The sequence below is a fragment of the Sitodiplosis mosellana genome, unplaced genomic scaffold (genome assembly GCF_009176505.1).
Source record: "Sitodiplosis mosellana isolate CC-2019 unplaced genomic scaffold, AAFC_SMos_1.0 Smas_scaffold_6191, whole genome shotgun sequence".
Lineage (NCBI taxonomy): Eukaryota > Metazoa > Arthropoda > Insecta > Diptera > Cecidomyiidae > Sitodiplosis > Sitodiplosis mosellana.
The window spans coordinates 707,596-728,984 of record NW_022601432.1 but is presented as its reverse complement, the minus strand read 5'-3'; the positions used below and the strand labels follow the sequence as shown (position 1 = coordinate 728,984).

The 21,389-nt window shown below is 35.7% G+C and overlaps 5 protein-coding genes across 8 annotated transcripts; 2 read left to right on the top strand and 3 right to left on the bottom strand.

The window, feature by feature from the left end:
• Nucleotides 1-4,328: 4,328 nt before the first annotated feature.
• Nucleotides 4,329-6,391, bottom strand: LOC129576596 (DNA primase small subunit). The gene is made up of 4 exons (XM_055461881.1): nt 5,989-6,391; nt 5,560-5,889; nt 4,773-5,455; nt 4,329-4,653 (listed from the first exon to the last, which is right to left on the bottom strand). Exons 1-4 carry the CDS (start codon nt 6,104-6,106, stop codon nt 4,528-4,530), a joined length of 1,257 nt encoding a protein of 418 aa, XP_055317856.1. The 5' UTR covers nt 6,107-6,391; the 3' UTR covers nt 4,329-4,527.
• LOC129576598 (transmembrane protein 18) lies at nt 6,391-8,769 on the bottom strand. Of its 2 annotated transcripts, XM_055461884.1 has the most exons (5): nt 8,335-8,769; nt 8,008-8,240; nt 7,658-7,775; nt 7,412-7,560; nt 6,391-7,315 (listed from the first exon to the last, which is right to left on the bottom strand). In XM_055461884.1, the coding sequence occupies exons 2-5, from the start codon at nt 8,074-8,076 to the stop codon at nt 7,223-7,225; spliced, it is 429 nt and encodes a 142-aa protein (XP_055317859.1). In that variant the 5' UTR covers nt 8,077-8,240; nt 8,335-8,769; the 3' UTR covers nt 6,391-7,222. The 2 variants fall into 2 exon arrangements, with proteins under 2 accessions (XP_055317859.1, XP_055317858.1); XM_055461883.1 differs by having other exon boundaries at nt 8,008-8,577.
• Nucleotides 8,770-8,864: 95 nt separating this feature from the next.
• Nucleotides 8,865-10,474, top strand: LOC129576597 (S-methyl-5'-thioadenosine phosphorylase). Its single transcript, XM_055461882.1, has 4 exons — nt 8,865-9,002; nt 9,104-9,185; nt 9,334-9,696; nt 9,828-10,474. Exons 1-4 carry the CDS (start codon nt 8,982-8,984, stop codon nt 10,199-10,201), a joined length of 840 nt encoding a protein of 279 aa, XP_055317857.1. The 5' UTR covers nt 8,865-8,981; the 3' UTR covers nt 10,202-10,474.
• A 460-nt stretch (nt 10,475-10,934) lies between these two features.
• LOC129576595 (myotubularin-related protein 14) lies at nt 10,935-17,387 on the top strand. Of its 3 annotated transcripts, none has more exons than XM_055461879.1 (10): nt 10,935-11,929; nt 13,760-14,297; nt 14,379-14,565; nt 14,690-15,062; nt 15,173-15,357; nt 15,446-15,652; nt 15,950-16,048; nt 16,158-16,382; nt 16,475-16,633; nt 16,961-17,387. In XM_055461879.1, exons 1-10 carry the CDS (start codon nt 11,834-11,836, stop codon nt 16,983-16,985), a joined length of 2,094 nt encoding a protein of 697 aa, XP_055317854.1. In that variant the 5' UTR covers nt 10,935-11,833; the 3' UTR covers nt 16,986-17,387. The 3 variants fall into 3 exon arrangements, with proteins under 3 accessions (XP_055317854.1, XP_055317853.1, XP_055317855.1); XM_055461878.1 differs by having other exon boundaries at nt 15,443-15,652; XM_055461880.1 differs by having other exon boundaries at nt 10,936-11,929; nt 15,461-15,652.
• An 848-nt stretch (nt 17,388-18,235) lies between these two features.
• On the bottom strand, nt 18,236-21,249 carry LOC129576518 (ornithine decarboxylase antizyme). Its single transcript, XM_055461738.1, is given in 4 exon segments — nt 18,236-20,214; nt 20,334-20,388; nt 20,390-20,516; nt 21,236-21,249. Coding segments are annotated over 4 exon segments (723 nt in total). The 3' UTR covers nt 18,236-19,687.
• Nucleotides 21,250-21,389: the final 140 nt, after the last annotated feature.

The window sequence follows — 21,389 nt, the reverse complement described above, 5'->3', positions numbered from 1 at the left end:
ATGTAATTTTGAACGATGACGCAGAAAATATGAATACAATAAGAGATACAATGAAGTCGTTATTGTCATGTTTATATTGTTGTTAAGTAAACTGGTCGAAAGGAATGGTCGACTCATCATTGAATTCATTGAAACTGTGAAACGCAGTCGGAAGGAATTAACACAATCCGATTTTAAATATTGATCTAGAAAAATCCACGTTTATACATGAGCACAGCTAGAGAAATAAAATGTCAAGAATGAGAGAGAAAAAAAATCTAATTTAAGTGGAAATAAGGAAAGGAAACAGTTTCTTCGTCTCAGCATCGACTTACTGATTTTGTTTCTTCTTCTTCTCGAGAATAAATAAAATATGCTTGCAATGAATGCTTTGCACAGTCTATTTTATTACCATTTATTGATTGAACGTTTTCTAACTGGGATGAGATATGGTGTCGAGCGCAAGACTTAGTTCATTGGTAGAGAGCAGCAGAAAAATGAAATTGAATAAACAACTTAGTTTGATTCATCTGTGCGTTAAATATGATCCGGTTTATTCCAGACGCTTGAATGCAAATGACAGCAAACGTTTCATGAAAAATAATTTAAACGATGAGTGGTTGATTTATGGGAAATGTTTCATTTTCTCGTCTTCTTTGCAAATTATCGCAAACTTGACAATCAGCAAAATGTATCTATTTTAATGTACCGTCAAATTTTCCGTTTTTTGTTTAATTCAACGCCAAAAAATGGTGTTTAATGAACTGACCAATGTCATATAACCAATTGCGACGAATATTTTCCAAAGACAGTCTGTATTACTTGGAAAGGTAGAGGCAGAGAGCAGAGATGACTTTAGCGCGACCAAGTACGCTACAGCGCACCCAAGTATTTGTGATGTTTTTTGTTTTGTTTTTTTCTTCGTTATATTTCACCATTTTGGTCAAAAAAACTTTGTATCAATATTTTGTATAACATAACAAAGAACAGTTTTTGAAAAACCACATTTATATTAGTAAAATATGAAGAAAAAATCCCCAAAAGTAGAAATTGCGTAATATTGCGAAATTGAGCCAATGTGCGTAATTACTAGGTGCATATGACCACACAATGCGAATACCGGGGGCAGAAAATGTAAGCTCTTCTTCGTTACACAAAATATTATTTAAAAAAAATCCTGGCCAAAAAGCTAAAGTAAAAACTCGGGTGCGCTGTAGCTATACTTGAGTGCGCTAAAGTCATCTCTGGCAGAGAGAGAGGAAGACAAAGAGAAGGAGTGTATGTGCATAGATATTTAGAGAGATGCTGAATCTAATAAAAGATAAGAAACCCGGAGGCGAACATTAAGTACACGATTTTTATTGCATCAGAAAATGGGTGCACTTTTTTTCTCACAACAATCAGTTTAAAAATATTGATTTTACGTTTTGCTTATCTCGCAACACTGTTTAATCTAGATTCGTTCCAATGAAAAGCGATAATATTACCCAGCTCTTGGAAAGCAAAAGAAAAACGTAGTGAAGGGTTGACTTTTTGCATTTTCAGACAAGAGGACAAGAATCTTGGCTAATGCTCTCGCCAATGGGAATTGGACGATGAAACGAACTTGGTGAGAAAAAAAAAACAAACGTTTTCCAATTTACATGTCTGAGCCCTATAAATTATGCCAACTTCTGGCCAAATATATGGATCACATACAAGTATTATGGCAAAATGTAATGTGTTCGGTTAGTTTTCTGAAATTTTCCCATAAAAAAATGAAATAAATTTTCTTGTTCACGGCACGATACTTCGAAAAAGGCAGGTAAATCGAATTCATTTTGTCGATTTGAAAATAAACGCGCAGTTGTGTGTTTTTTATGCTCTTCCGTTAGTATTTTATCGGTGGAAATTTGCGCATACGAAACGAAATACAACAAATAGAACGTGATGTTCATTGTCAAAAAAAGGAATCGTTCGACTGATGATATAGTGAAATGGTTGATGAAATCGCTGTTGCCGGAGAGATAAGTGCAAAAAATGCTTTTGATGCGATGCGGCGTGTGTATGTGTGTTTTTTTCTCTTTTGATTTCTCTTTCACCTGCACACCCACCAGTTGGGTCCTCACGCTGTAGAGAGCGTTTGCACGTGACAGTGTCAACTAGTGAATTATCTTGAAATGTGAATGGGTGGAAAAAAAGAACAGCATCAAAGTGGTGAAGTATACTACACAACCCAATGAGAAAACCATTTTATCGTTTCACATGTTTTTTTTTCTTCTGAATGCGCCACGTTACAAACGATTTTACTAAATCAAGTTTGCACTAAGGGGGTGAAGTCGAGCACAACACTTCTATGGATGGGTATGACACACATAGACACACCAGTCTCGAAATAGTATGCTTTTTGAAAACAATTTACAGGACACTTCACGAGTTGTGTAGCAATGGTTCTCTCTATCGCTCTCTCTCTCTCTCTCTCTCTCTCTCTCTCTCTCTCTCTCTCTTGCTCATCCCCTCGATTGTGTTCCGCTAGAATAATAAACACATCGAAAGTTCATGTGACAGCACACACTTGCCGATTCCATAAACACTCTTTTTTTTAGCAAAATGCGACTGTATTCAATTATTTCTTAATGAATGTGTTGTATTCGTAGGGGAGTGAGAGAGTGAAAGAGAGACACAAGGAGAAAATGAGAATGAAATTGGGAAATGTTCGTTTGGCTGATTGAAATGCAAACCATCATTTCACATTTGCTTATTAATTTGGTAGGTATCGATTTCAAAAGAACAAAAATTGCGAGTTTGAAGTTTTTGCGTAATCGATAGAGCAGCAGCAACAAGTACAGGCAACATCAGACCACTTTCGCTACAATTTCAGTCGATTGAACGTCACCTGTGCAAACATATTTACATTCGTGTGTGTGATATGTGATCGAACGTCGGAATCATATCAACGACAATATCATTTGGTTTCGAGTTCAAAGAAAACCAACTAACACAATTCGTATGCATGGGGGAGAACCGTTTTCCGTACATTTCCTCGACTTTCCAATTTTATGTACACGAAAAAGCATCGTTTGACAAAACAAGAAATGCATGGATAGATGTTGCTTTGTTCCTTGCGCTCATGTTTTTTTGGTACACATCAGACCGACCATGCAACATCGTCGTGTTGGAATCGAGAGATGGACTTATTGTGATGGGTAAAAACCCGTTGTTTACACCATTTCCGATGAAATCGAGTGAGGATGAGTGCTTCAAAGCTAAAAAAGCAATATTAGTGAATAAATGATGAGATCACAAATGGACAATACGTTGATGTGGCCAGTCAAATTCGTTGTATCGCAATAAAAGAGCTGCGCTGCGAAAATGCAAATTACGATTGAAAAAACATAAGCACTTAACACGGTTCGCTTGATGCAATGTGGCATCGCATGACAGACAGATGGAATGAAATGTTCAGCAGCGAATATTCCAAAGATTTCAAGTGATGCTAGGATTGGAATTGAGAGTATTTGCCATGGTTACTTAGTTGACATTCGTATGTTTTTTTTTCTCTGTTCGTACGTTGGTTAAATGCAAATTAGAACTACACACAATTTGCATTGGAAATCGGAACACATTTACACAGAGCAAACGAGTTGATGCGAGACACACAGAGAAAGAGAGAGATAGATAGAGCAAAAGAGACAGAGAATGCCACATTTCGAAGGAAAAGCGTAAAGTATCTACAAATCCTATCAATCCCCAGATGGATTTGAGCTATCGTCGCGTTCATTGTTATTCAAAAATGCCTTCATTCCGCTTGTCTTGGTTGTGCATGTTTTTATTTTATTTTTTCCTGCGGTTTTTGTTGCTGTTGCCCCTGTTTTCATCGCCTGAGAAATGGCCAAGCCGAAAATATGAAATGCATGGAATTATAGCTTTAACTCAAAACATACCCGAAATGGAAGAAGAAGAAAAAAAACTGAATGCATGAAATGGAGAGCTGGAATGTGTGACTGAATTAATGGACTGATGACCACTCTCGTGCAATGTAATTAGAGCTACATGGGTACGAAATTGCTTGACTGCAGGAAAAATCGACAACAACCACTGCGAAAAATATACACTTCACTTTCGCATGTCACACACATTTCGCTCTTATCTTTTTTTTCATATTTGCCGCACTCGTTCGCTTCTCTGATGAAACTTGCAGCGCGGAAATTATAGCACATAAAAAAAATTTAGCGTGAGTGTTTGTGTGTGTTCAACAAACAAACCGCAACGCAAATTTTCCGATGGAAAAAAATCATAAAAACCTCAAAACGAATCGTCTGAACTCACAATTACTGACAAATGGAACAGTAAGAAAAAATGCCACGAAGTAAAAACTGAAATTGGCGTTTTGAAACGCTCCAAACTTACATCTTTATTTTTATCAAAATATAAAATTGAGACTTTGTATTCAAAACAACAAAATCAATACATATTTCAAATGGAATCGCATATTGATTGTACGGGCGCACAATACTACGGGCAACAACATATGCGGCGCCAGAGTAGCACAGGGTAAAAAACGAAACTTTAAAATTCCATTTTAGCATCGCTTATCTCTAACTTAGTTCCAGCATTCTTATGGCTCGATTCCAATTTCCTCAAGAATTCCTCGAAAATGATGACACTTTTGTACATTGCAGTCTTCCGATATGTCTGTCGATGGAATAAAAAGAGATGGAGAGACATGGTGAGATATTTGTATTTGCAACGAATTTCTGCGTCTAAAAAAAGTGCAAAATCAAATCGGTTCTTCACTTGAAAACCGAACATACCAATGCGATGCGACTTTTTTCGGAGCCATTTTCTTCGTCTTTTTTATCAAATTGATCGACTTCGATGAGGAGCTGCCGAAGTTTTGGCACAGTTGTTGGATCAAATTTACTGACAGCAGATGGATTGAACGGTACACATACTTTGCCGGTCTTTGGATGCACACAAAACGGCGCTTTCAGTAAATGGTTGGCTGTTTTACTCACAGAAATATCCAAACGTGGACATAGAATCGACATTTGAATTTCTTCGATCAGAAATTTGAGTTTTTTCACATTTCGATTTGCAATCACGTATCGCTTTACTATGTCCCAAACGGTCTTTGAATCTCCAGCTTCAACGCTCATAATACTTTTTTCCAATTCTTTTCGCGTATTTTCATCTTGTATTAATTCGAGCAACTTCTTTCGACCCTCCGACGAACCGAATATGTTTTGATCGTTTAAACAAATTTCGTCGAAATATGCTTCGACAATTCGATGGGCACGCTTCATACTGTGATGCATTCGATCGCCGGGCAATGAAACACGACTGGTCGAATTTTGGGATGTAAACAAATTCAAGTATTCAGCAACAGCATTTCGATTTTTATTGTCCAGGTGACGGGCGATTTTGTCACAAACCCAACAATGGATACCACGACGTCCACTGAACACCCATAGAATGTGCTCGAAATTGAAGTCCTCTGCAGCAATGACGGGAATGTGTTCAAGAGAGAAAATAGAAAATGCGCAGTTAAAAACAATGAACTAAAGTTGAAGTGATTCGTGTAAATGATATTGCACATACCTCGCAGTGATTCGTCCAGTATACGACATGCGATGACCATGAATTTCCAGCATTTTTGACAAACATCAGCACCCGAACAGCATGTACGCACCTCATCATAATCGGTCATATCGATATCGAAAACGAGCTCGCGTTGTGTGGGCTGCACATTGCCCACGCGATGATCCTTCGGCCGGATGGTCATCACGGCGCCAATATCAATTTTGAATGGATTTTTCGCAAACAAATCATTCTCAAATTCGTTCAAATTTTCGTATGACAAATATCGAATGTACACTTCATCGGCCAATGTGAAGGAGAACTCACGATTTTGGAATATTGATGGCTCAGCTAATGAATAAACAATTCAAATTGAATCCATATGTGAATATTGAGTAACATTCAATTGTTTCAACAAGAAACGAAAAAAAAACAACAAACTAAACTTACTGTGACTGTACGTGAGCCAGCGGAAGAAACTGTTGCGTGGAAAAAGTCGTTTGTAGTAAATTTTCAGCATGTCTTGCAGATCCTGCTGACTATACTCCTCCGCTTTATTTTCAACCATTTTTTTTACGCGTTTCTATTTGAATCCCAGTCTAATTATTTGTTTCGAACTTTTTTCGTTTCAAACGAATCTTTTGTCAATGTTCTGTACCGCAGATTGAGAAGTTTACATTCGTTTGTAGCTTGACGTTTGGCTTTCGCGCCAATACCAACCAACAATGACAATACTTTGGTGTTGCCCACTGCGACCGGTTGTGACAAATTATCGCAAAGTAGTAGAGCTTATGTTGATTTCTGTTATTCATTTACATCAAATGAACATATTGAACAGAAACAAAACCGAACGAAAACATGGCAAATCGAATCTTTTATTATTATCATCATTTTTTTTTGCTTCTACATGGAACAATTTATTACATACTTATAATTTTATATTGAAATATGTTTTCGACCTGTGTCGAATACGAGTCAAATATATAATTTTAATGGTTTTCATTTAGCGCCTGCAAAAACTGTAATATTTTGGATCACATTTCGCTTAAGGAGGTTAAATTGAAATAGTATAAATCTCGAGTGTCCCCGTTCATAATCACTTGTGGTAAGATGCCCCGTGTGGATTTTGATTGGTTTCTTTTTAGTCATCATTAACCATAGTAACGAGTAATTCAGTAAAAAAAAATTAAAATCGAAAAGATTCACTTAAAAAAGCATTAACTTCAACTGGAAACAAACGAAAAAAAAAATGTTGTGATGTTGTCATCCTTGCAGTTTTCTAATTGCAACAACAAAGAAAAGCCACTAGCAAAAATTGGTTGTATGAGCCTACACACATGAGTGAACAAATGAATCAATTTGTTGATTTATTTGGTAATTTTTCGGTGAAAACTGAATCATTCGACAAAGATGTTGACAAACACATCATTTCCATCGAAATTCAAGCTTCGCCGAAAACGAATTCATGATCAAATGCCCAACTCTTATCTCCATCGAGATATCTCCCTTCTTCTCCTCCTCGTTCAATTGACTTGTTTGGGTTAGGAATCCAGGAAAAAAAATGGTTTTGTTATAAAATACTATCGCCTTATTGTTGCATATATTGTGGCACTTTATGGCTAGAAAATGGAAATAAACAACAACAGCATAGAAAAAAAAATGTCCGGCCAAGCTGAGTTAATCACTATTTTAGTTTCTGTTGGGATTTTCGCTGTTCCCTGAGCTGAGCTACTTTCAATTTTGACATTAATTGTGTGGAATTGTACAACCAGTTGCCCTGTGAATGAAAGAATCACCGAAATCAAACCAGATTTTCGTTAAAATAGCGCACAAAGAAGAAAAAGAAGATATTGAGCGGATAAAGAATACGTACAATCATAAGCATGCAATTTAGTAGGATAGGTATTGAGAATACGGTCGATATAAACAGTCCATTGCTGTCAAAATACTGTTGACGGGAAAATGTTCTCCAGTGCCGAGCGGCCAGTTCGTTGATTGTTTCCGAAAAGTACACTAATAACACTGAAAAGCGAGACAAAGAGAAATGCACCACCAACAAATTTATTATTATTCCAATTGTATGCAATTATTGGATTGATTTGCAATGAGTTGAGCTTACATAAAACTAAAAATAAAATCACTTGAAATAGTGAATGATTTCGTGTGCAAATGGCTGCTGTTGTGGTTCCAACGTGAACAAGCATCAAGGCAATCAACCAAGGATCATACCAATCAATCTATGAGGCAAAAAAAAAAAATATTTCGAGAACAAAATCAAACATTTATCGATTTCAATTAGTTACGTATGGTAGAAAAATTGCAATTGAAAATAGACAAATCGAACGAAACACCCACAAATTATGTTTCGTTCAATTTTTTTAATTAAGTTTGTATCGATTGCAAAACAGCCGTTGCCTCCAATGCATTGGCAGAGTGTGACCGATTGTGCGACAGTCAAAAAACACTTACACTTTTCAAATAACCCCAATAGTCAACGATTTCATCACCATTTACAAATTGTTCTCGATCCATATTCATATGTTTCGTTATACTGAGAACATGCCAATACGGTTCAATAATATATTGGAATTAATTGACGTCAACACACTTAATTTGCTTTTACCCGTTTCTTTTAGAATAAATATCACTTTATCTTTTCTTCTTTTTTTTATCTATTTATCCCCGAAGGTTTAAATCTTCTCCTAATTTCGTTTCGGTAAATAAAAATAAAACGGTTCAATCACAACCAACAGCGGTAAGATGAATTATGAAGACGGAAAAAAAAGTAACACCAACCAAATATCTAATATTACGTTGAATATGTTATGACGACTTCGGTCGCCAAATTTCTAACTTTCTGTCTATCTGAGTTGTGTTTACAAAACACCAGTAACATTTATGCTACGATATGACTTTTGTTATCATGTCAAATTTAAATGCCGTCTGCTTTGTTCCAATCGACTACAGAGAATTTCCGTAGAAAAAAAAAACGAGACGAAGAAAAAGAAAATAAACGAAAACAACAACAACACCACCCGACTCCTTTGTTTACTAATCAAAGTCTAGTAAAGGTTGCAATCGTTCCGGTCAAGAGATTCGGATACAAACAAATACTACGTTTGATTTGGTTTCTGTGTCTTCTTTTGTTTTGTTTTATTTTTGTATTATTATTTTTTTCCTTCGTTGGTTGGTTGGTTGTGAATTGACACGAGCAAATGTTTTTGCGTGTTGAATGTGAACGAGGCATTTGGCAAACTGTCAGAGTGAACAATGTCATTTTTGTGTTGGTGAATTGGAATAATAATCATAATCAGGGACACACAGCTAAAAAAAAACACACGCCAAAAAGGTATTTATTGCTTATCAGTATAGAAAAGAAAAGTAGTTCAATAAATCTGCTTGATAAAGTAACGAAAAGAATTCGAGGGGCCAGTGATTGAAAAATGTCGGACATCAAAATTAAGGTATGGATTTTGGATTTGATTCCGCGCTTTAGACGGGATTTTTTTGAGGTGTGTGTATGTGTGTGTGAGAGAGTGTATTTTTTTACAATTGTAATTTTCAGGTGGGCATTATTGGTGGCTCTGGTTTGGATGATCCCGAAATCCTAGACGAACGACGGGAAATTTACCGCGAAACGCCATATGGTAATAAATTCAATGACAAAATCACGTTCGCTCTCATCATGACTCTTTTTTTTTAATTTCGGGGTGGTTTTCTTCTCTCTCCTCTCTCTCTCTCTCTCTCTCTCTCTCTCTCTCTCTCTCTTTGTCGGAAAATTGGCATCATTTTCAGGTGCACCGTCTGATGTTTTGGTCGAAGGTAAAATCAATGGTGTCGAATGCGTTCTGTTGGCACGACATGGCCGTAAACACTCAATTATGCCATCAAATATAAATTATCGCGCAAATATATGGGCACTGAAGAACGTTGGCTGCACTCACATAATCGTCTCAACGGCGACTGGATCGCTGCAAGAGAACATCAAGCCCGGTGATATTGTCATCCTCGATAATTTCATTGATCGCACAACGAAACGTAACCAAACATTTTATGATGGCAAAGAATTGTCACCGTTTGGCGTGTGTCACTTGCCAATGGAGCCAGCATTTTGCGAGAAAACACGTGATGTTATCATTCAAACAGCATGCGATTTGGGTAAGTGTCCAAGATAAGACTATTTGGTATCAGTATAAAGAAAATAGATTATTCCATTTGCGGATATTGAACAAAAAAAAAAATGCAGAAGCCAGGCATAAGTAATTTAATTTTCATTTAATTTTTGCTAGGCATACCGGTGCATGACCGTGGTACGGTTGTAACAATCGAGGGACCACGATTCTCCAGCAAAGCCGAAAGTTTGATGTTCAAGCAATGGGGTGCGGATGTTGTGAATATGACCAGTGTACCCGAAGTAGTGTTAGCCAAAGAAGCCGGTTTGTGCTACGGTGCCATTGCCATGGCTACCGACTACGATTGCTGGAGATCGCATGGCAATAAAGTCTGTGTGGCCGATGTACTTGCTATGTTCAAAACAAATGTGAGCAAAGTGACACAATTGCTGCTTCAAACCGTTGTAAATATCGCCAAGGAGGACTGGACTGAAACCATTAACGAACTGAACAAAACAGTTGTAGAAAGTGTTATGTTGCCTCACAACTGAAAAACCTTAAAAACCTCATTGTCCTAATACACAAACAATACCAAGAACAAACTACTTTAAACGTAACAAAAAAAAAACCTTTTTACACACCAGACCATGTCCTCCCATACTCTAAAAAAAACAATGAAAAAGCAACAACATTTTGCCGCTATAAGCATTTGATGATCTTACAAATGATTATCACATTCCTAATTTATTATAATTTATCCTTATGGAACATGCCAAAACTGAAATTGTATGAATTTTATCGCAGTAAAATATGAAAAAACTAAACACCATTGGTCATTTTTCTGCCTGTTTCGTAAAGAGAGGAGTTTGCCGTTTCGAACGGTACAATCGTAATACCGTTTGGTCCTGTGATTTATTCGTTGCATTAACCGTGTGAATGAGGCTTAATGCTAAAGTCTGTTTTTACAGTCTGTGAACACATACAGCTGAGAGCGCATAAAAAGAGCGACGAGTAACAGTGTATGGATTCGGTGTTCGGTGCTTTCAATGTGTTGCACAAACATGCGGTGCAAAAATGATGAGTGACAGAGAAAACCGTCTATTCAGCGACGTGTAATGTCGTTTTTTGATATGAGCGTGTGTGTATGAACGCTCTCGTGTGCCAATGTATTTGTACACGTTTTCTTCGAACACACACTCACACACACACACACACACACATACACACATCATACTCAGCCATTGACACAATAGTACGGAAGCGTAAATACGTGTTGTGCATGTATTTCTATGTTTTCAATGCAAAGTGCGACGAATATTTTGAAAGCAAGCAAGAAAAATGTTCAAGCAAAGCGCCTGTATGTCAATCACAACAACACACACCGTCAAAAAAGAAAAAGAAAAATCGACAACAACAGCAGCATCAAAATAAGTAATAAATAATACTATAAAGAGCCTACACGGAAGAATCAAATGAAGCGATCACACACAAAATATATAAACACGAGATAGAATAAGACGGAATTAAATAATAGAAAAAAAAAGAAGTAAAATAGAAGTACGAACAGAAACGAAACGAAACGAAATAAAAAAGAAAAATTAACAAAACAAATAAGTGTAAAGATTTTGCGTGTAAATTTTGTGTTCACACAACAACAAGCTACAAGTTTATTATTACATTTTCTGCGATTTAGTTTTTCGTTGGTTTTATATTTTTCGTTAATTGGACACGCAAAAGAGGTGAGCGAGAGAGAGAGAGAGAGAGAGAGAGAGAGAGAAGTGAAAGAAGACACAATAATAATAACAATAACAAAAACGCGTTTGTATTTCACTCGAATCGCAAGAAGGAAGAAGAAAAAAAAACCAAAACAAAAATAATCAGAATCGTGGCGATTTTGGAAGACTAGTGAGAAAACCAATCGCAATCGAATGTGAAACTATTGTTGACTGAATCGATCGAAAAATATCGAAAATTGTGTTTTTATTCAATTTTTCCTGTTGTTCTTCTTTTCACTCGTTGGCATCAATAACAAAAGAAAATAATATTAAGTTGGAAAGAAAAAGAAACGAAAATTCGAAAACGAGAAAAGTGAATTGTGTTATTTTTGGGGCCGCACCACAAAAAAAAGACCTGGTGCTTGAAATTGGGAAATTATTTGCAACAAATGTGGTGTGACAACAAACATGAGTTCCGATATTACTGTAGCTCATATCCATGGATTGCTTGAAAATTTCTCGAAAAACGTCTATCGAGCCAAAGACTCGGATCAAGGAACATTGGTGAGTTGTATTGAGCAAACGGAGACGGGTGCTTTTGAACAATTTTTTTTCAATAGATTTTTTCATTCCTTCATTTGAGAAACGGAAAGTAAACGTTGGATTGCCTTATTATGTGTGTTGTCATGATCGATAACTATTTGAAATAGTCAAGAACGCCTAGAAATGCAATTGCAGTGTACAGAATGCATATCGAATGCCAATCATTGTTGTTTCAAACAGACACTCATGCCTCTCATTACGATCACAACAACGAACCGAACAACAAAAACAATATCGTATATAATAAGCAAATCAGTTTTATGTGCATGAGATATTTCGATGAAGCCAGGGTTTTTTGCGTACCACATTCGATGACTTCAATCAAATGCTACGACACCGTTTTCATTTATATCTCTCTTTTTCTTTATGCTTAGAATTTCATACACACATACGTTTATTACGTTTTTTTCTTCTGCGTCTTCGGTGTGCTACTCATTTTGCTCACGGCAAAGAACAAGAGAAGAATCTAAAGAGAGAAAAAATAAATGTAACAACATGAATGTTTGAATCAAACACCAAATTTTATTGAATGTGAAATCGGACGATGTTTGTGTCAACGGTGTTGTGTTGAACATTCTTCAAGTGATAGAGAAATGGTATACTCTACGTAAGCCACACAATAGAATTCCAAAAATGCCACCTGCTCTAGGCACAAAGTGAGGTTATGTCATTCAACCATGCTAAAGAGCAACATTACATTTATTTTTATATTTGTAAACAATATGGTTTCGCATGACCAACAAACAGCCAATCAGTTTTGGAACAAAACTAAACTATTGTTCAATTCATGAATTCAACGGAAAATCACATTTTTAACAAGAAAAATAATTTCCTTTCGCTACAAATGGGAATAACAAATATTCTCTCTAATTCTCGTGACACATTTCAAAACATGAAACTCTTTGGAAATTAGAGCACTATCGAATGACTGGTTTTGAGTCATTTCGGCCCACACATGATGGGTTTTTTTTTGTAGCTTTTAAGTTATGATTTTACTCGTTTTTCTTTGGAATTATCCATGAAATCTCGTGTCATCATTATTCCACTGAAAATTTCCGACTTTATTTCTATGGTCTTGGTTTTTTCTTTCAATTCTAAATGATGATATGAGTAGCACTCATACTCTCAATTATAGCGTGCATGGTCTGATTCATTGCACAAAAACTGCAATTGATAATGTGCTTTTTTTCTTTATTTATTTGTTTTCGAAACGAATAATTTCGAATGTGTTTTTTTTCTGTTCATGATCAACTGATCCCTTATCGCGATCAAACATTACAAAAATATTCATTATTCATTTAATTCCAACTGCGTATCAATTGTGATGATCGTTGGAATTAAATTCCGAATGCTTCCGATCAGCATAATTTTATTGCTGCATTTGCGAAATACCAATTGCATATTTTGAGCATTTTAGTTATTTTCATTTTCAAGTTTACAATCGGAAATTGCGACAGAGTCGATTGTCGATAACATGAATTATTTCCAAACAGCTGACATAGTCAATTCGGTTGGCGAACAAAGAGCCAAATTGTAATTTCTTTGTCATTTCCATAAACTTGTGACTTAAATTCCCACATGATTTGGTTTTTCTCAGTATACCAGCCCTGAGTCAGAACTTTTGACTCATACATACGTATATCTCGAAAGAAAGGAATGTTTTGATTTCAAACGCTGAAAATATGTTGAGAATTTTATTTTTTAAATGATAAAAAAAATGTTATGAAAGATAATTTTTCCCATAAATGGCTCTGTAGTATTTCATCGAAACATAACTCTTTTTTTTTACAGAACAATGATGTGATGGAAAAATGCTTGAGTTTGTTCCAGTTGGACTATAATACGGTTGAAATATCGAATCGTGCGGGTGAATTGTCTTCCCATTATCCGAGCCTGATTGTGATACCTGAAAATGAGAAACAAAAACCGAATGGCCTTAGTTCAACAATACAATCATGTTCGACCACCACCAGCAATGGCTCATTAACGCCACCACTGTCATCAGCCGCATCATCAGTGTTTGGCATAAGCAATATCAGTGTTGCATCGTCAAATGCATCGTCACAGCGTACGCAACAGCAAACCATTTATGAAAATTCATATGAACCGAATAAACTCCGTGACCTGATCAATAAAGCGCGTTTTGCACGCAGCCGAACACGTTTCCCCGTGCCGGTCATTTTGTACAAGGGTAAATTTGTATGTCGTTCATCGACACTCAGCTGTGGACCCGAACTCTACACACGAAGCAGTTTCAACTATTTGTTCAATACTGGGCCTGGTGCCGCCAAACAATCCGGTTCAGACGATGTCGATTTATGCGGTGAAGGTGTGTGTGTGTGTGTGTGAATGATGATTTTCGATTTTTTTCCTATTTCTAAATTCACATTCATATCATTTGTTTTTCCAGATAGCGACGATGCCATTGAGGTGAATGAAAGTTTTACGGACGAACAAGAAGATGGCAATAAATCGAATTCCGATTGGCCTCTATTCGATCATGTGCGAAGTCAAGATATTCGTCTGTTGAAAACATTAAACGTTGGCACTATCGTTGATTTCATGGTTGAAAAGAAAAAAGTGAAATTTGGTTTGAAGTAAGTGTGGGCATTTTAGTTTAACATTCAACCAATTTCAATCAATTCTACTGTTATTTTTCCCATTTAATGAGCTCACTAATGCAAAATTTTCACTCGTTCAATTGTTTTTTTTTTCTTTCAGAGTAACATCGTCCGAAAAGGTGGATAAAGAGAATCGATACTCCGAATTCACATTGATATCGCTGCCTTATCCGGGATGTGAATTTTTCCGCGAATTCAGAGACAATAACTACTCGCATGAGTCGTTGGTGTTTGACTGGAGTCAAACACATGTAAATGCAGACATTGGAATTCCAACCGATTCCATAACAACGCAATTGCTGCACATTAACTGGGATCACTACAAAGTGTGGGATCTGGTGACAATAACACAAAATTATCTAAAACTTTGTTTAAAGTATTTACAAGATAATAGTTCGGGTCTTCTGATTCACTGCATCAGTGGATGGGATCGAACGCCGTTGTTTGTTTCGTTATTACGTTTATCACTTTGGGTAATCATTTGAAAAATGCCGTTGCCATTGGAATTCAGTACTCTCCGTTGGTTTTATTCATAACTTTCATTAAATTAATTATATTTTTCTTTGGTAATTCATCCCTCCAGGCTGACGGTGTGATACATCAATCGTTGAACGCAACGCAAATATTATTTTTGACACTCGCCTACGACTGGTTCTTATTCGGCCATGATTTGCCCGATCGTTTGACCAAAGGCGAAGACATTTTCGTATTTTGTTTTTATGCGTTAAAATATATTCAGGAGGAAGATTTTAGTGTTATAAGCCACAGGTAAGTGTTGAGCTCATTGGTTTTTTTTTGTGTCCGAATTGTTAGAAGAAAGATCAACCAATTGATATGCATATATGTAATTCAGTAGCGTTTCACATTTCAGACATAGAAGTAAGCATAGTAGCGGAAGTAGCAGCATTGCTGTCATTCCTCAGGACAATGAATCAAATATGGAAAATCTACAGTTCGATATAGATAGTCGTGGCTCAAGCATATCACTTAGTTCCGGTGGCAGTCAACAAGATATCTACCAACAAAAACTGTCCAGCAATGACATGCACGAAAACACAAACGGGTAAGATGACAGCGCACCGATTTCATTCATGCGATGCAACAGCATTTGCCTTGTTCTCAACATTGTGATCAGACCTTAATACATAGACATACACATGCAGACAGACTTGGATGAAATTTGTTCACATTAACAATAGAGTGCGACAATTAGTGTGTAGGAAACAATAAGACAATGAATACAAATTGAATGGACACAAGTCCCTAATTTCTATCATTTTTCCAATATCGATCTCAATTCAATCATTTTTCTTTCAAAAAACTTCATTAAATTCCGCTCAAATTTCGTATGTCATTCCAGAAATATAGCAAATTTATCGATCAACCAAGATAGCAACAGTAGTATAGAAATCTTACCAGAGCCACCAGTAGCGAATAGTAATTCGCCGATTTCAAAGCGGTTAGTATCAAAACATAGTTTATTCATGTGTGTTGATGAATTTGAAGCAAAATTGTTTCGATTTTTAAATGGCCTTTTCATTTCTCTCTCTCTCTCTCTCCCTCTTCAGAAGGACAAGTCCTGTAACCGTGCCGTATTCGTCGATGCGTCAACGAAATGAATCGACATCATCCGTTGGTAGCTGGCAGATGGTGAATCAATCGGGTAGCCTGCGTAGTACTGACTCCAATAATTTATTGCTAAATCTGCGATCACAAAATTCCAATTCACAAGAATCGAACACAACACTGGTCGATGATGACATTTTTACGTACAATCAGAATGCGGTATTTATGTAAGTGGCGTTTGTTTGTTGGTGTTTTAAATCGAAATTTATTGACCGTGACACATTTGAAGTGATACTGAATTATTCTCTTATCATTGCAGTCGTCGACGTGATCGGTTGCAGTCCGTTCGAAGCACGTTCTATTCTGCTTATTGCAAGGCCATCGGTTTTAAATACAAAAACGGTGCTGAGCTATCGTCACTGGGAAGTATGCTGGGAAATATTGCCGAACGTGTTGGATTCTCTCAACGAACTCAAATGTAAACAACAATAACTCTTCATTTCTTCTGTATGGAATTTGAACTGTGACGACTTTCCTTCTTTTTTCTGGCGATAAATTTGACAAATTTCAACGAAATGCATTCGAACATCATTTCGTGAACAATAAAATGATGTGTTCATACGATTTCATTGCTTTTCCCGATATTTTTTTTCTTCTTCTGTTTTCTTTTTTCATTTTTTTTTTTGACAAATTTCATAATGTGTATATTTTGTTTCTCACGAGAAGCGTATCAATTTGATGTTCCCAAATTCTTTATATAAATTATTTAAATAAATGTTTATTTTTCAACTTCTTTTTCGTTAAGTGGTGACAAGGAAGAAGCAGAATGATATAAAAAAAACTGCTTTCAAGTGTAGCGACATGTTGACATTATTTGTTTTGATTTCTCCCTTATTTCCGATATGAGATAGACAATTGTGAACCATTGAGTAGAGCTCTTTGTTTTTCTACTACAAACATATGTGAGCAAACATGGGAGCACACCGCTTATATTCGAACACATGGTTGGACGTTTCGATTGCACGTGCCGTTTGTCACACACACCCATACACATTATATACACCACACACTTCATAATTTGTATATAAGAAATGAAATCGCAATTTATTTTAGTTGTAATTTAGCGAAAATTTTTGTATAATATTTTATTATTGGAAATTGTTTTGTTAAGTTCGACAAATGAAATATTAAAGAAAAAGGAACACATTTATTGAGATGAAAATTAATGCAAATTGGTATTTGTTTCTTTTTATTCTTCGTCTTGTAATATATCTCATCTTGAAAATCATCAAGATTGGATCAAAAATCAATCGTTCGATGTTGCGTCAATAACTCAGCATTTTCAGGTCACGTAAACAGCTTCGTCATCGACGTCGTCGTCAAAGATCATTCGCTTTCGCTAGGTAAACTCATCCATACTTATATGATATACTTTGTATGTTCAGAATGTCAATGACAACAACGTCGAATTATAACGTTGATGCGACTGAGAGAGAGAGAGAGAGATGTCGCTCGGTTAATGAGGTGCTGGTTTATCAGGAGTGCCTTGTGAAATAGTTGTTTTTCCTATTGTCTTGTCTCGGGTGTCACTAGACATGCTCGATTTGAAATACATAGAGACACATTCTGTCCATACTTAATTTATAACCAAATGTTGAATGTTAAATTCCATAACACGAGCACATCTCGAGCAAATGACTCGAAAATTTGGGTCAGTATGTGTATTCATTCATGGAATTTTGTGATAAGAACCGTTTCAAACTATCATAAACAGGTATCTTGCTAAAAATGATATCGGTTTTTACATCTCGTTCAAACGTTACCATTTTTCCGTGTATTGAAGTCCATGCATGGTCTAAATGCATGCTGTCCGATGAAAATCCCCATGATTTCGATTAAAAAATTATTTTGATTGAAAATGATTTTGGTTTTTAATCAAAATGCGGATATCAACTCATGACCTAAAATATTCAAAGGAGAAAAAAAACTGATGGACACGATCAAAGAGAGAATCGAAATCTTCGTTCTAGAGAATCGAAATCGCTGTTGTTCGCAAAAACCATAAAGAAAAATGCCGGAATTTTTATTTGAATTGTGTTTATTTGTGGGTTGTTTTAAGGTATAAGGATACATAGGTTTTCTTTGTTTTTTTTTTTTACTTCTTTAATCGAATATGACTTGACTGTCACTCAAGCATTTCGTTTAACAATATAGTTTGCTGTCGTCTAATCGCTAATTGTGTTTGTTTTTCTCTTTAAATTGTTACAACTTTGATAATATGGATAAAATGTTAGAGACATCGCAAAGCTGAATATTAAACCTATGCCTCATTCTCGGTATAAAATAATACTCGATAAAAGAGGTATCAATTTTTGTTGTTGTTTTGCTTCGTTAAAAAATATAATAATAATGAATCGAAAAAAAAGACAAAATAAAAAATAAAATGGAGAAAAAAGGAAAAGAAAACACATCGATTGGCAAAAATAGACAAAGATGGTTGCTTGTTTTGTGTTCGATCCGAATTAAAAAAAAAACCCAGAGAGTTTGATTAATAAGCTAAAGGAAAAAAAAATAAAAAAATTTCTATCACAAAATTTTTTGAAATGAAAAGCTCGTATGCGTTTCAAATTTTCTCGCCATGCTATGCACCCATTTCTTTTCCTCTTTAGAAAAAAAAAACCGGATTCATTTCCTCTTCCGAAGGATGCCGTCCATTTCACAGAATACTATATGATCTATATGATGCGGAAAGCAACACAACTGAATTGAATGATTATTTTTCTTCTTGTTGTTGTTGTTCTATTCACCAATCGATATATTTTTCAATCGAGCGTCGAATGTTGTCCAGCTTATTCAAAACACAAATATGTTTGAAGAAAAAAAATAATAGAAAGAGTGTTTTGAAATTGAACAAAAATACGCTGGGTCCGATTTTACACTCTGGTATTTATATAATATATGTAATAAACAATTTTTTTTTCTATTCTCTCATTTTTTATATACATGTTTTTTTTTTATTATTTTTTTTGCCACGTTTTATAAATTTTTTTGTTGCCACGTTTTCTTGAACATTTTTCTTAAATTTTTTTTGGTATTTTTTTTCCAAAATTTGTCATTTTGGTCATTTTCAAGGGCATTACTCTACTAATGATGTTAGTTATTCAATAAAGTTGTATCTTCATGATGTCAATTTTTGTTTTCATATCATAAATCGCAAATTGTCTAGATTCAATAATTTTGTTGTTGTTTATCTCTTTAAATGTGCTGTAATTTGTGGATAAAATGTGATTGAAGAGTGTGTATGTGTATGAAATTGTGTGTGTGTGTAAAGTTTACAAGTTCAATTAAATATGTTGATAAATTGTTTGTTTTTTTTTTTCTTTTTCTTTCTGCGTAAATTTCGGTGTTGCAGAAGATGTTAAAGGCAGCCGAAAACACGCTAGCTCCGACGTTTTCTGGTGATGATGTTGTTATTTGTTGTTGCTGTTGTTGTTGCTTTGGTAATGTTGATATCTCGATGATGGCTGTTGATTTAATCGTCTTCGATTTTATAGATGAGGAAAAGATTGTTCTCGGATCCGCTTTGTGGTGGTGCCAATTGAGATTTTGGCGACAATGGTTGAAAGCCAAGAAACAAGAATGTTCGTACCAAATTCGGACGATCGGCGCGATCTTTGCGCATGCACAACACAACGGCGTCAACATCTAATTTCTCTTCGGCAAATTCCAGCAATGTGATGAATGATTGCTTGGATGCTTCGGGCAAGAGAACCGTTGGTAATGCAACATATAAAATATTATTTTCGGGATTTAAAACGGTTTCCCAAACGCTGTATGTTGCTTCGGTGACATGCAACTTTAATGTTATGCGAATTGGTTTTTTTTGATGTAAAATACGTTTCACAACTTCGTCGCAGTCATCTTCGGACATTGATACAGCAGCATGACCGTCATTCTTTGCAGCCGATGGTGCAGCAATTTCGTCGTAAGTTTCAGAAAAATCAATATCGGAGAATTGTGATGAACTTGTTGAATCTAGTGATGTTTTGCGATTGATTTCTGTGTCGAAAGTGGGGAGAAAAAAAAAGAAATGATGAGCAAACGAATCGATTGAGATTGAAAGGAACAATGTATGAACCATTAATAGGAAAATAAAATGATGAACAAGATTTGCTTACCGTTTAGTAGAGATGCCCTATCGTGATCAGTTCTGTGGTGGTTGGTGACATCACCCCCACCACAGAGGCCCTACAGAGAGAGAGATGGAGTAGGATTCGTTCGTCATGGTCGAAGAAGTGGAAGTATTGCGTTGCTTACGTTCAATACTCCTTTTACTACTACTACTACTACTTAACGGGTCACTGAAAATCGAGAAAAGAGGAAAAAAATAGGTAAGAAATTCAATATTTTCAATATTAAAATATCAAATCAATATCATTGAAAAATCATTTTTATCGATTGCCCGAAATCGAAATTGTCAAAACAATTGTCGACAACACAGACTGTATCTGATGTGATAATGTTGAACATTTTTTGGGATAATCATGCAATGTCAACAAGTCAATATTGTTGACACAAAATTCCGAATTCCTTCTGAGCCACATAAAAAATCAAACATCCATGAGCATGACGTATTCAATTGTTTAAATCATTCGGTAAACATCTTTTGAGCGAAAAAAAAAATACACACTTTAAGTAAACACTCGAGTGTGAGACGGCCTCATGCGCATTATTATTTGCACAGCAAATAGGAAACGTAATTGATGGAAAAATCCCACCAATGAACCCATCCAAACAACAACAAATCAAAGATAACGCAATTTATTAACGCTATCAATCGATAAAGATATATTCTCCTATAGGAGACATATTTGTTTCTTTGATTCTTTCAAAGGCATTGTTCTTGAATTGCATCTAACTGGACAAAGTATTGCATTTGATTCAAGTAATGAAAGCAAAAGGAAGTTGTCGACTGGTTGAGCAGAAAAATGAAGAGTAAGACAATAAAATATCTCGCTTGATAAGTTGAATTTATGGCACCTCAATTGATTGGCTTTTATTCGGTGCGCCTTTATCACACCTGTGGGGAGTCATATTGTTTAAACGATTCAATGACAATCTGTGCCGCACATACATTCCACATGTTGCCGTAAAGTAACAGTCATGACAAGATAAAATTGAAAATGAAATAAAAAACAACAATCAAAGCAACGTGTGATTAACATTTACAACGT